Source organism: Mauremys mutica, chromosome 1 (assembly GCF_020497125.1).
Source record: "Mauremys mutica isolate MM-2020 ecotype Southern chromosome 1, ASM2049712v1, whole genome shotgun sequence".
In the NCBI taxonomy this organism is placed as follows: Eukaryota; Metazoa; Chordata; order Testudines; family Geoemydidae; genus Mauremys; species Mauremys mutica.
The window spans coordinates 306,282,689-306,297,526 of record NC_059072.1 but is presented as its reverse complement, the minus strand read 5'-3'; the positions used below and the strand labels follow the sequence as shown (position 1 = coordinate 306,297,526).

General features: G+C 43.3%; 1 protein-coding gene across 4 annotated transcripts in view; it reads right to left on the bottom strand.

Moving 5' to 3' along the window:
- RB1 (RB transcriptional corepressor 1) overlaps positions 1-14,838 on the bottom strand; it is a 196,507-nt gene that overhangs the window by 12,965 nt on the left and 168,704 nt on the right. For all 4 annotated transcript variants that reach the window (XM_045013833.1, XM_045013842.1, XM_045013850.1 and 1 more), the window contains 4 exons: positions 12,363-12,481; positions 7,674-7,819; positions 6,641-6,786; positions 5,806-5,910 (listed from right to left, as the gene is read on the bottom strand). In XM_045013833.1, coding sequence (XP_044869768.1) covers positions 5,806-5,910; positions 6,641-6,786; positions 7,674-7,819; positions 12,363-12,481 — 516 coding nt within the window. The remainder of the gene's footprint in view (positions 1-5,805; positions 5,911-6,640; positions 6,787-7,673; positions 7,820-12,362; positions 12,482-14,838) is intronic.

The window sequence follows — 14,838 nt, the reverse complement described above, 5'->3', positions numbered from 1 at the left end:
TGGAACCATGAAACCCAAGTATGAGAATCTTCTCTGTATGATATCGTTAAAGAACTTTTCATTTGTATTTTAAAATATGAAGACTTTTTTTTAGACAATCAGGTTTTTAAAATAAATTTACAGTGAAACCCGTGCGATAGCCCACTTGGCCACAGCAACCACCCTGTAGCGGGGTGGCTACCCGCTCCTGCCCTTTTGGGCTTTAAAACAGCCCTGGGAAGGGGCTTGTTGGCTGGGCTGATTGGGGAAGTGGCTGCAGCTGGAGGCCACGCCCCAAACTGAACAGGGCTTATAAGAAGGCAGGGAAGCCAGGAGCAGTCAGTCTCTCTCTGCTTCCAGAGGGAGATGGGCCTGGCTGCTTAGAGGTTGAAAAGGTACCTATGGTGAAGCAGGGCTGGGGAAGGGCTGAGGAGCTAGGGAAGATCCAGCCTGGAAAGCCCCAGGCTGCGGCCTAGGAAAGGGCAAGAGGTACTGGGGGTTGCAAGGGACAACCCAGGAGTAGGTAAAGCAGCAGGTCCAAACCCCTTTTGCCTGTGATGAGTGGGCCGATGCTGCAGTCTGCCCCAGGGTGTGGGGCTAGACCATGACTGTCAGTGGCCACTACTGAGGCAAAGTGGGGATAGTAGAGTGGGGGTTCCCCTGGGAGGGGGAGACCCAGGTATAGTTAAAGGGGCACCGGGTCCAGGGAGGGACACGGGGCCGAGAGCAAAACAGGTGGATCACCAGCCTGCAGAGGGCGCTCCGGATTGGAAGAAGAGCTAATTCCCGGAGTAACCAGTAGGAGGCGCCGCAGGGGTGAGTCCAACCTGTTACACACCCAAAGGTAATCCTTAGCGTGTTACAGCCCCAATTCAGCAAAACATATAAGCATGTGCTTACATCTCACTTGCTAGAATTCTGACTGAAATCAATTTGACTTAAGCACATGCATAAACTATTAAAATAATCAGAACTTAAATAATCATCTTTCCAACCTCACCAACTGGTTCTCACCTACAGCAACACCCTATTCTAAAAGACCAATTTATCTGCTCTTAACATCAGTGCTCATAGGGCCACGTGATGCATACACGCAGTTCATGAACAGGAAACAGGACGCCTTGCATAGTTCTGTGCATTCTTTTAAGTTTTCCACTGAAACATCCAGCAGTTTAATATAACAACCCTTACATTTTTATTTCACCTACATCGAAGGCAATTAGTGGACAACTGCCTTGGCTTTAAGTGACTTTTCATAATTAAAAAAATCTTTCAACATTTATATTTTAAACTCTTTGAACCAATGAAATAATCTTTGCTATCAGATAAGTATGGTTTAATGTGTTGGATTCCCTTTAGCTGTTCAAGTAAGGTTCTCGATCACATTTTAGTGAAAGACCCACCTCCCCTAAAACACCCCTTTGTTGATTACTCAAGTAGTCATTTAGACAGGTTTAACCATACTGCTGTGCTGTTAAAGAAGACACAGACACATTTTGAGCAATATTGCTTATTTGGGGCCAAATGCTGCTCTGTTTGTTCACAGCAGTAGTCCCATGGACCTCGATGGAATTTTTTCCAGAAGTAAGAAGAGCAAGATGAGGCCACTAAACAGAACAGAGTACGTATAGAAAACAAAGATTTTAAAACTGAAAATATTGCAAAAATAGTTCACTCTTTTGTAACAAAAAATATAACAATCACCATACTTGGATTTGTGCTATCAAATGACAGCTGATAGCATCAGCTAATTTAGGCAAACATTTGCTCTTTGAGATGCAATGTAATCTAGTGGCTAGAGCACAGGAGAAGGCTGCAGGATCCCCTGAGTTCTAATCACAGTTTCACCACTGACTGTTAATGTGGACAAGCCACTTCACCTGTTTGTTTCAACACTCTGAAGATGTAAAGCACTGCTTAAGTACTTATGATCACAGACTAAAACTACACTAAAGGACTGTTAAGATTGAATTCAAAAGGTAGGAAATGTTAGAATTAAGTTTGCCCAAGCATCCTTATTTAGGCCCTCATGTGCATGTGTATTGTGAACACAGGACCAGATTTACAAATAAGTTACATATAGACACCTAATGAGATTTTCAAAAGCACTTCAACATGCTAGGCACTAATCTTCTATTTTTTCCACAGGATGAGTATCTTTAATAAAAATTATGGTTTGCTTCTTTGAGGAGAGTTATCAAAATAAATGTGTTTGCCACATACTTTGTGTGACCCTGGTAAATCATTTAACCTCCGAGTGTCAGTTCCCTCACAGGTAGAATGAAGATGACACACTGGACTTGGAGATCCTTGGAGGGACGTGCGCAACGTTATAACAAAATTTTTATGGATGACTCTTCTTCAGCTATTCCTTGATGCGAGGATGATGTCTGCCAAGGGGGGTTCATTGATGGGTTTTTAAGTGGCTGAGGAGCCCAATTCGTGCCCTGCAGATTTTCCCACAGAAGTGACAGGTGTAATCTTGAAGACAACAGTTGTTGGCTGGACAGTTGTGCCCTTTTTTCCTCTCCTTTGTCACTTCTCTGTCTCATAAGCACATCTGTTCTCCTCAAAGTGAGCAGTGGTGCCACTGTGTTCTGTTTTGTGTTGAATCCTTCCAGTTTGTTGGGTTGATGCCACCCTTTTTTAGGTGTACTTTCAGTATGTCTTTGAAATGCTTCTGCTGCCCTCTGCAAGCCCTTCTTCCCTGACTTAACTGAGAGAAGAGTACTTGCTTCAGGAGGTGAGTGTCAAGCCTATGTACACAGTGACCAGCCCAGCGGAGCTGGTGTTTCATGACCTGCCCTTCTATACTGCTGACGTTGACTGCAGAGAGAATGCTGATGTTAGTGCGTCGGTCTTCCCAGCTGATCCTGGAAATCCTCCTGAGGCAGCACTGTTGGAACCATTTCAGCCACTTAAGATGTCATCTATAGGTTACCCAGGTCTCACACATATAGAGAAGAGTGGGGATGACAACTGCTTTGTAAACCAAGATCTTGGTGCCTGTTTAGAGATCCCTATCACTGAAAACTTGTTTGAATAGTCTTCCAAAGAATGTGCTGGCACAGCGAATTAGGTATACAATTTCTGTGTCAATGCTGGCTGTTTGGGAGATGTGGCTGCCAAGGTATGGAAAATGGTCCACATTTTCCAGGGGTTCTCCGCTGATGGTGATTTGTGTAGTACGAACAGTAGTTTGTGCAGGTGAGGGCTGGTAGAGTACCTTGGTTTTCCCAACGTTGAGACAGAGAGAGAGGGAGATCCAGATAGGCATCTGCAAAAAGATTTAGGGTACTTTGCAGGTCGGCCTCTTTGTGTGTGAGAATGACACAGTCATCTGCATACTGAAGGTCAGTGATGCTGATTCTCATGATCTTAGGGTTTGTTTGGAGATGTCAGAGATTAAGGAGTTGACCATCCATATGATACTCAATCCCAATTCCACCAGGAAAGCAGTCAAGGATAAGAATCAAGATCACAGCAAGGTAAATGGAGAGGGTTGGCGCAATGACACAGCCCTGCTTGACACCAGTGTGAATGATGAATGGTTCGGTCTCTGAGCCGTTGCACAGAATGGTGGCAGTCATCCCATCATGGAGTAGTCTGATGATGGAAATGAATTTCTGTGGACAGGCAAACCTACACAGCACCTTCCATAGGGCATTACAATTGGTAGAGTCATAGGCCGCGGTTAGATCAATGAATGCCATGAACAGTTCCTGATGTTGCTCTCTACATTTCTCCTGAATCTGTCATACCACGAAGATCATGTCAATTGTGCCTCAGGATGGCCTGAAGCCACTCTGTGATTCAGGGAGGAATTCCTAAGCAAGGGGGAGAAGGTGGTTTAGTAGGATCCAGACAAGGATCTTCCCTGCAATGGAGAGGAGGACAATACCTCTGTAATTCCTGCACAAAGATCTCAGCCCAGTGAATGCCAGAAAGAAGAACTTCCATAATTGCTAGAGAACTGGCAAGACTCAACATTGACATTGCAACTCTTAGTGAGACTTGCTGGGGTGATGAGAACCAATTTAAAGAGGATGGTCATCGCTACACCTTCTTTTGGAAAGGAAAGCCACCTGAAGAGAAACACATTCATGGGATTGGCTTTGTCATCAAAAATAAGATCACCAGTCAGCTTTTGTAGCTTCCCATGGGGATCAACGAGCATCTCATGACTCGGCTCAAGCTCAGCAACACCGATATGGCACAGTCATCAGTGCATATGTCCCAACACTTGATGATGAGGAAGACAACAAGGAGCAGTTTTATAGTGCTCTCGATGCAATCCTCACAGCCACACCTAAGTCAGACAAACTCATCCTCCTGGAAGATTTCAATGCCCGAGTCAGACAGGACTCCCAACTCTGGAGCAGCACAATAGGCAAAGAAGGGCTGGCAAATGTAAACCCCAATGGTATTCTCCTCCCCAGCAAATGCGTGGAACATGACCTGCTCATCGCAGATACCATCGTTAGGCAGAGTAACAAATATACCACCAGGAAACATCCTTGGTCCAAACATTGGCACTTCCTTGACTATGTTATAGTCAGAACCCGAAATTATGCCGATATCCATATCACACAAGCCATGAGAGATACAGATCACCGTTGGACAGACCATCGATTAGTAAGATCAATCATATACCTGCAACTCACTCCACCACACCACAAACACCCAAAGACTAAGCAAAAGTGGTACAACGTCAAAGCACTTCAAGACCAAGCCAGTTATGAGATGTTCCAGCAACACCTGTCTGAGAAACTCTCTAACTTGCCTGGTAACATCATTGACATTCAAGAGCACTGGGATCAACTTAAAAATACCATTCACAGTGCATGTGCTGAAACTATAGGATATTCTACTCATCGGCACCAAGACTAGTTTGATGAAAACAATGAGAAAATCCTAGCATTAATTCAACAGAAAATAACTGCATTTGTAACTGGCAAAATAATTCCTCTAAACAACGAAAACATGAGGCTTATCACCTGCTCGAAGCTGAAGTCCAAGCTATGTGACATCAAAAACAAGTGGTGGGAAGAGAAGACCTCTGAGATCCAGGGTTTCGTAGACCAAGATGACATGAAAATCTTCTTTCAAGCAACAAAGGCCAGGCTCCAAAGGCCCAACCCCTTTACGTTCCCAGGATGGCTTCACCCTCCTCAAGGACAATGCAGCTATTAAACAACGCTGGAAGGAGCACTTTGAGAGCCTACTAAACCGTGAATCCACGGTATCTGAAGACACTATAGAGCAGTGGTGGGCAACCTGTGGCCCATCAGGGTAAATGTCCCGCGAGACATTTTGCGGACATTGACTGTCTGCAGGCATGGCCCCCTGCGGCAACCAGTGGCCATAGTTTGCTGTTCCCAGCCAATGGGAGCTGCAGGAAGCGGCAGGCCGCAGGCATGTGCTTGCCGCCACTTCCTGCAGCACCCATTGGCCGGGAACAGCAAACCGCGGCCACTGGGAGCCGCAAAATGTCTTGTGGCCCACAATCAGTTTACCCTGCTGGGCCACAGATTGCCCACCACTGCCACAGTCTATATTCCACAACGCTTAGCAATGGAACACCTTGCTGAACCCTCATCTTCTGAGGAAGTCCGGTGTGCCATGACCCAGAAAAAAAATCACAAGGCACCAGGCCCAGACAGCATCCCAGCTGAGGTTTTTAAAGCTGGTGGAACTTTAAATGCTCCAGGACAAACTTTGCCAACTCCTCAACAAAACCTGGACCTGCGAAGAAATTCCACCTGACTTTAAAAACGCCGTTGTTACAATATTCATGGATGACTAATACTTAAAGATTTTACATACCTCTTGATTTGTATTGGTTAGCTCCTTGTATGCTGTTACAATGATTTTAAACCTAAGATCTACATTCTTTACTTTGCATATGCCATACATGGAACACATCATAATCTATTAAAGAAACAAGAAGAAGAATCAGAAATGCAGCAATTGTTATACTTCAGATTGAGAAAGCACCTATCCCTCCTCCCCTATATTCTAACATGTTTTTCTATTTACATGGGGTGCAGTCCAGCTGCATGGAGGTCAATGAGAGTTTTGCCATTGACTTCAGTGAAGTCAGCATTGGTTACTAGGAAATGAAGGTGAAGATCAATAGCTCTAGGATTTCTATACTGAGCTAAATCAATTATCTACATGCTATTCCATCCCATACCAATCCTTGGAGGAGACAACAAAAACAAAAAAGGCAAACCAATGTCCCCTTCTTTTTGCAAAAAAGTTCACTAAACAAAAATGGTAATATTTTTCAAGTTCATATTTAGATACAGTATAAAGCTGAAATTTTAGGGTAGAAAGACAAAATGTGGATTAATTAGTATTGACTGCCCTAGGCAAAATTAATGTATTCACAGTAATCTTCGGCCTTTACAAACTACTTTTCAAAGATTTTTTAATGACACATGCTATGCCTTTGACATTACAGCATAAATAACTTCCAGTAGTTAAAAGTAAATTGAGGCCTTCTTAAATACACCAGTTCATTGTATTAAACTAATTTCTGCTTTGCATAATCTGCCTCTTGTGGAAATAAAAACCTCATACCAGAATTTAACAGTTGAAAAACTGAAAAGCAATATTTTGCTGAAAAGCAAATATAAATCTCATTGATTTATATTACCTGGTCTAAGTGCCTGTCTTTCATAAGTTCATATTCATTTTGCAACGTGTGCTGAAAAAGGGTCCAGATCAAGTGTTCTAGTTCAGGGTGGTCAAACAGAAGCCGTAAGCAGAGGGTATTTAATCGAAGATATGCCAGCCGATACACTTGAGAGAAGAGAAGAAAAATTAATCACATTGGTAATAGAGAAACTTGTATAGGCCACTGTTCAGAATGCCTGCCTTTAATTGCTGTATCAGAGGATGAGTGACTTTTCTAGCAGGTAGAGTTTCTCTTTTAGCTCAAGTAGGGATGGCTCATACTTTTAGCAAAGGAGGTCCCAGATTTAATCTCCAGTAATGAGCCATGATGTCATAAGCATATGCCAGAAGAAGACACATGGTGGAGATGATTTCCATTTGCAAAGCACATGATCTGTCATTGTATTGCTGCTACATTGAAGGTTTCAATACACTGGCATTATTCATGACCATCACACATTAACAACAAAACCGATTTGGTAGACAAGGTTATTTCATTGAGGGGGTTGGAATTTTCCTTGTCTTTGCTTGCATATTATGTCTGATGAGATTAGTATGTGTCTGTATAGAACATGGGGTATATGCACTAATATTTCCTGTAGGTTGGTTTATAGGAATTTTCAGTCCAAATTAACATTCTGGCAACTACACTTAATTAGACTAAATTTTGCAAGCATCATATTACAATAGCTCGAAGCCTAAATCAATGTGAGACTGCACAAGTCTGCCTGCTTTTAAATTAATTTTTACCTTTAGGCTACAATATGTGTAGAGCACACGTCCTGGTATTGTACTAAGACTTTCCTAATACTAACTTGCTCAGAGTGCTTTAATGCTTTCCCTAATGAAAGAATGACAGCTGACAGTTCGTACAGTGTGTTTATTACAGTTTCCTGATATATTTTTATGACCTCCATTAAAACAAGGGATAGATGATGATAGGTTACTTTGCAGTTTCTACATATATGTGTTCTACATATAAATGCTCTCTCTTGTTAACATGATCTACAAACCTTTTTTGTAAAATAGTGAAAGGGAGGTAGATTTCTGTGGTTTCTGAGTTTGGGGTGCCAAAACAGGCTGAGCATCTATTATAGGAGTGGGGTTTAAAGAAGCTGTGGAGCCTTTCTTCTTAGGAGATCTCACAGGAGAAAGATACCTGCATATACAGCATAAATAAAAATATTAAAATAAAAACAAAAATGACACTTCAAAATAAAAAACAAGTGAACAAAGGTAAATACACAATACACATGCATACTTTTCCATTCCCCTTGCTAGAAGGGAAGAGCCTCCATTGAAACAAGTCATTCCTAAAATTGAGAACTGAAAATCAGAGTTATTGAAGCTCATCCATATTTCTCCTCTTCTCCACCTCAGGACCAGGGACTGGTGAAACTAGCATCTTTCCCAAAAGTCTAGACAATCACAGCATATAAGAGGAGGTTACTTACCTGTAATGGGAGGTTCTTCAATATGTGTAGTCCCTATCTGTATTTCACTGAGGGTTATGCGCATTCACTATGCGCCCAGAGACAGAGCTTTTTAAAGTAGTATTGCTCGGCAGTCCATGGATGTGCCCTTGTATTGCCTTGTGGTTTCACCTGAGGTGATAAAGGGTACAGCAGACCGACTGCATCTCCAGTACATTCTTCACTGCTGACCTACAGAGCTGCAGCAGAGGGGGAAGGAGGGTTGTATTGGAATACAGATAGGGACCACACATCTTGAAGAACTTCCAGTTACAGGTGAGTAACCTCTTCTTCTTCAAGTGATGGTCCCTATTGTATTTCACTGAGGGTGATTGACAAGCAGTACCTAGATAGGAGGAGGGTGCGAGGAAGATGGCAAAACCATATAACAGAGGATCGCTATGCCAAATGAGGCATTTGTTGCAGAATCATGTACTAGACCACAGTCGGAGGAAAAGGTGTGTATGGAACTCCATGTGGCCACCTTACATATGACCACGAGAGGCATGTCATGAAGTGCGGCTATGATTGATGCTTGCCTTCTTGTGGAATGGGCAGGGCCGACAAGACGGGGGGAAGCTGGTACAAATTACCGGGGCCCGGCGGTCCGGAAGGGGGCCTGGGCCCAGCTTCCTCGGCCCTGTTTAGCTGGTCTGCCCTTGCTGGGGGGGGGGCCGAAATTTTTTTTTTTACCAGGGCCCGAACCTGCTCTCAGCGGCCCTGGGAATGGGCTTGTGTCCCATCTGGTGGAGAGTGCCCTGACAATTGATAGCAACACATAATGCACTCTGAGACCCACTTGGAGATTCTCTGCGTAGAAATGACCTGTCCTTTTATTCTCGCCACTATGGCGATAAATAGCCTAGGAGACTTCTGGAACGGCTTTCTCCTTTGTAGGTAAAAGGACAAAGGCCTACACACGTTGAAGGAATAAAGCCACCCTTCCTCATTTGAGACATACACTTTTGAAAAGAAGGTAGGCAGGTGTATACGTTGGTTGAGGTGAAATTGGGAATCCACCTTTGGCAGAAACTTGGGATGCTGTCGCAGCGAGACTTTGTGCTTATGGAACCTGGTGAGCGGCGGGGGGGAGGGGTGTTTGCCAGCTCCCCAACCCTCCTCACTGAGGAAATGGCAACAAGGAAAGCAGAGAAGAGAGAGAGGGCAGGAGGACAGCAGTTTGAAGGGAGAGTTCATTAAGGACTAGGTTAGTGGTTTCCAAACTGGGGTTCAAGGGGTTCTCAGGAAAAATGTTCAATGTTACAAGGGGTTCTCAGGAAAAAATTCCCTAATGGCGGACAGAGCTGTCCCTAGGCACTCTGAGCAGCCTGGAGTCCCTGGACTTCCAAGAACTAAGCAGATCAAAGCAAGCATATCTGTCACAATGAGGAGATTTAAACTTCAAGACTCCTTATAAGAAATGGAAAGGGAGGTGGATATTTTTTGCTGTTTTTAAAATTAAATAGGCAGCTAGTATTGTTTTTAAAATTATTATGAAGAACAAGTTTAAGCTTTGTTGTAATGTGCGTTGTTTGCCTGGACTGCTCAAGACCAGAATGCTTGTATAGGAAGAACTCTTGAGTTGGCTTCTTAAATACCTTCATGCTATTTCAGATCTGATACTCCTTGATGAAACATAGGAGCCTTGTCTTATAACAGGCTTATTCAAAGTGATACAAGCTATGAAAGTGAGATATTGGAAAAGTGTTGCCGTTTTCATAATGTAATAAAAATACTGTAATAAAATAATAATAATAAATAGTGTGTAATAAGCATGTCATAAAACAAATTTTACATTTCCAAGATCACTGCTTTTATCATTTATACTCAGGTAAAGGAGAAAATCCCTGGAAATATTAATTTTTAGTAGGGATTCGCGAGACTTGACGTTTTAGTAAAAGGGGTTCACAGGTTGTTTAAGTTCACAGGTCTAGATAATACTCAGTCCTGCCATGTAGGCCCCTTGCAGTCCTACAATTCTATGAAAAACTGAATGCCCTTCCACTGGAGGATGGAAAGCACTGGTGGCAACTGCATGCACTCTGATAGAGCTGAAAGCGAGTTCCCAGGTTTTCAGGTGGAGGAAATAGTCTAAGAGCACGGGGATGCCCACAGCTTCAGGAGCAAGACCTTGCTGTTGGGTCCAGCAGGTAAAAAGAGCCCATTTGGGCTGACAGGATCACCTTGGGGAATCCTTTTAGCTACTGGACAGGACGTCTTGTACTGCCAATGAGCATTCTCATGCTAATGGAGGTGTCCATGCAAAAACCATGCTGTCAGGTGTAATGTCCATGGATCTTGATGCCTGAATCTGCCATTGTTTTGTCAGCAGTTCTGGAAATGTATGGAGCAGGAGTGGAGGTAGTTTTGACGTGCGGAGAAGAAGAGGGAACCAGAATTGGCAAGGCCATAATGAAGGAATCAGAATGGCCATCACTATCTCCCTCTGGAGTTTGCAGAGGACGTGAGGTTGGAGCAGTAGGAGGGGGAAGGCATAGTTCATCCAGTCTGACCAATTGTCAACCACAGCATTGCCCAGTGAGTGGGCATGAGTCCTCCCCTAGTAAGTGCACCGGAACTTGCAGAGAACTTTGTCATAGAATCATAGAATCTCAGGGTTGGAAGGGACCTCAGGAGGTCATCTAGTCCAACCCCCTGCTCAAAGCAGGACCAAACCCAACTAAATCATCTCAGCCAGGGCTTTGTCAAGCCTGACCTTAAAAACCTCTAAGGAAGGAGATTCCACTACCTCCCTAGGTAACCCATTCCAGTTCTTCACCACCCTACTAGTGAAAAAGTTTTTCCTAATATCCAGCCTAAACCTCCCCCTCTGCAACTTGAGGTCTAGAAGCACTTCCAAGTCTCCCCGGAGTCAACAGTATCCAGTCTATTAATGGGACCAGAACCCGTAAAGGCATCTGTCTCAGGACCAACAATTCATGGGATGCCAGCAGAGTCGAAGCAGGAGGGATATGCGGATCCAGCATGCAGTGCGGCCTCTGACTGCTCATGTGCCTTGTAGTGCATAGCTCATGTGTGGCCAGAACTCATGGACAGTTCAGTGTCCTTCTTGGATTTGGAGGAAAATGTACTGCCATGCTAATGCACATGGTTCATGGCTAGGAACCAACGCAGGGTCCACAGCACTGGTATTGATGGATCCAGATGGAGGCTCTGCAATAGGAGGAGTGCTCTTGGATTGCTCAGGCCAACGTGCAGGGGGGTTCCCCAGCCAGGATCCATTTTAAGCCCATGACTACCTCCAAGAGCTGCTTCTTGAGGTGGACAGCTCAGCCTTCCCGTGTATGGGCAGGGAAGGAGAGGCAGATGCTGCACCTGGAGGTAATGTGGGCTGTCCCCAAACAGTACAAACAGTGTTGGTGTTCATCGCTGGTGGAGAATGAGCAAGGGCAGGAATCCCGGCATCATCAGCATAATCCAGTAACCAGACACAAGAGCAGGTGGCGGTGAGAAGGAACTGGAGACCTGGTCTGTCTGACCCGCCTTTTATTGCCTCAGGCAAAACCACAAGGCAATAAAAAGGTGCATGCATGGACCACCACGCAATACTACTTTGAAAAACTCTGGTTCTGGGAGCATAGTGCATGCACATAACCCTCAGTGGAATACAATAGATACCATCACTCAAAGAAGAAACAAAGCGTCTCTCTGCTCTGCCACATTGTTGGCTGCAGGCATTTTTTTCCCCCTCTGGCACTATTGGGTGTGGAGATTACCCCACTTGCCCATGTCTGGTGGGGCCAGTGAGGAGCTGCTGCTAGCAGACCAGATCAAGGGAGTTGGGAAGAAATGCTGGTTGTGGTGTTGGGTAGCAGCTGTAATCACACATGCTGGCTTATGGCATCACAAACCTTTTTGAAAATAGGGGCATACTAAGAAATTTTGTCAATGTATTTAAGTAAAAAGAGTATATCTATCCCTACACAGATGAAGTCATGCCATGTAACATAACAATTTGCAGGGAAATCCTGGTAAACAGAAATGACATTAGAAGTATAAGTTGCTAGAGTTTGAAAAAAGATATTTTAAAATTTGGTTGAGGATAGCCTGTTTTTAGTATGAGTCCCAGCAAATGTAATGCACAATTCAGCATAACTTTAGTACCAAGTCCAACAAGGAAAAATGCACTATATAAATAAATAGTTAAAAAATATTGTGGAAGGAATTAACTCCACACAGCACTTATCTCCACGCATGCACTTTACTTACAGATCTGCCGCGGTGTGATTATGCTGGAGAGGCAAGTTGAGAGTGCAGGTGGGCTCAGGTTGATCAACTTGGCCTTCTCGTTCCTTGGATTGCTTAATAAGATCAAATAGAGACGAATCCTAAAAGAGAAAATCATAGTAACAGAACATTAGCAAAGGAAACTGACTATCTGACAAGAGTCACATCAACAATTAGGGCACTGCTCAAGTTCTCTGTGTTTCTGTTTATTTCTAGTGTTCACTCTGCACTTCCTCTGGCAATGGCTTCAGTTAGCCAGTTCAAGGACATTCTGCCTCCTCCATAACCCTCAGTTGGAATTTGAAAAGGCCAGTGTGATGGACCTGTGCTCCTCCTCCTTTTTTGACTGATCCTGTTCCAGTTCCAGTGCTTCCTGGCTTACTTTAGCTGCTATGTGTTAAATACAGGAAGACTCAAGAGCGTCAAGTTGCAGTTCACAGGCACTTAAGATCTCCTTTTGGATTGTAGGTTGATTACTGGTACTTTTGGCTAAGGAGGAAGTCTGAACCCGGCTAAGATCAACGATAACGGAGAGGTGATGGGGAAGGGCAGTGGGAGACGGTTACAAGTGGAGTGGAGAAGATGGATGAAGCAAGGATCTCACACCGTCATCATCAATAGCAGAACCTCAGGTTCCTTGCAGCTTATCTGTGAAGTTGTTGGTAGAACTATATAGAAATGCATGAAAAACATATTCTTGCTTCACACCATAGCACTAAACTAGTCTTGAAAATACGGAATTCCTGGATTTTATTGTTTATGTCTACTTCAGCAGGGGGCTCCTGCTTAGCAATAATACCCTTTCAGTAATGTGACACCAAAACCCAGCCACCAATATCAAGTCAGGAATAATGGGGAGAAGAGAAATGTATCTATTTATGTGGTGTTAAGCTTTGTATTGGGAGTAAAAAGGCATTATTAGTCAGGTAGTAAACAGTGGCAGATATGGATGAGCAAAAAGTGGGAAGTCGGCATTTTCCTACCCCAATCTGAAGCAGAGAGCATCAATACTGATGGACCGAACATTTTACATATAATGAATGTGTTGCTTGTCTGTTCAAGGTCCATCAAATTCTGTGGATGAATGTGTTACTTATAAATATACATGAAAAGACTGCAAACGTATTTATAATAGCAAAATTGACAAAGGAGTCTGTAATGTGAACACAGCACTGAATTGTAGGTTCACAAGCAAATGTAAAGTAAACTGGTCATCCCAGCTGCACCAGTCTCGCATAAAGGCAAAAAACTTCAAACACTGGTATTCAGTTTTTTCCCTACAGCTCTATTATTCTGAATGGGAATTGCAGTGTTGCAAACTCTTGAGATTGTATTGTAAATCTCAGGATAGTTGGGGGATTTTCTCAAACCCTAGCATCTGGAATCAGGTGACCCCAATGGAATCTCAATTTTCATTAAACAAAAAAAAAAAAAAAAAATTCTAGTCCTCATCATTGTGGAGAGGAGCTTGAAAACATGAATCCTGCAGGTTCAAAAACCAGAAGACAAAAAGAACCAAGCATATATTTTTTTTACAATCTCATAATTTCCAAGCCATGATTTTTGGCAGTACCAGCACTAAGCCACAGCAGAGAAACGATGTACAGTTACTGGCTCACGACCGCAGTTATTTCTCAGTTATACAAGTACCTGCAGGCCAACCAGGTGATGGGGGCTGGTTTGCATGACTTTTCTCAGTAACTACAAGTATTTACATGAATGTATGATTTGCTTGCCTATTACACCTTCAGAACTCCCACACATGTCCAAACAGACAACTGTTACCTCAGCTTCTCACTCTCCCCATCTACATCACGCCTCAGTTCCTCTCAACAGCCCCTCCTGCTGTCAGTGCTGCTCCTATCTCCTGAAGAAGGCTAAGTCACTCATTTTTCAAGTTTCCCCTCTTCCCTTGTCATGAGTAACAGCTCCACTAGCCAAGGGGGATGGGAGATTCCTGTACCCATTCAATTCAGATTTTAAATATCTATGATGAGGAAAATACTCTTCTTGATGAAAAAGAAGTAAGAAAAATGTATTAATGCAAACAGCTAGTCTGGAAGGAGAGAGATGAAAGGAAAACAGAAGACCAAATTTCAGCATAATGAGAGTGTGTAGTGCTATGCATCTGAAGAAGTGGGCTGTAGCCGACGAAAGCTTATGCTCAAATAAATTTGTTAGTCTCTAAGGTGCCACGAGTACTCCTGTTCTTTCTAGTGGTTAAGCACATGAAAACAGGAGTTCTGGGTTCTTTCCAAGTAGGCTGCTTTTCTCCTAGTTTTCCATCCCTTTAAATGTATTTGAATTGACTTTGGTTATAGAAAGACTTAAGTTATGTATTTGCCTTTGTTTTTCTCTATTTTCAAAAAATGAAATATTTATCAAATTATTTCTTTGGGGAACCTGATCTCTTGAATGCTAATTTTTTGAGATAAGATATGAGCCACTGAATACAGGG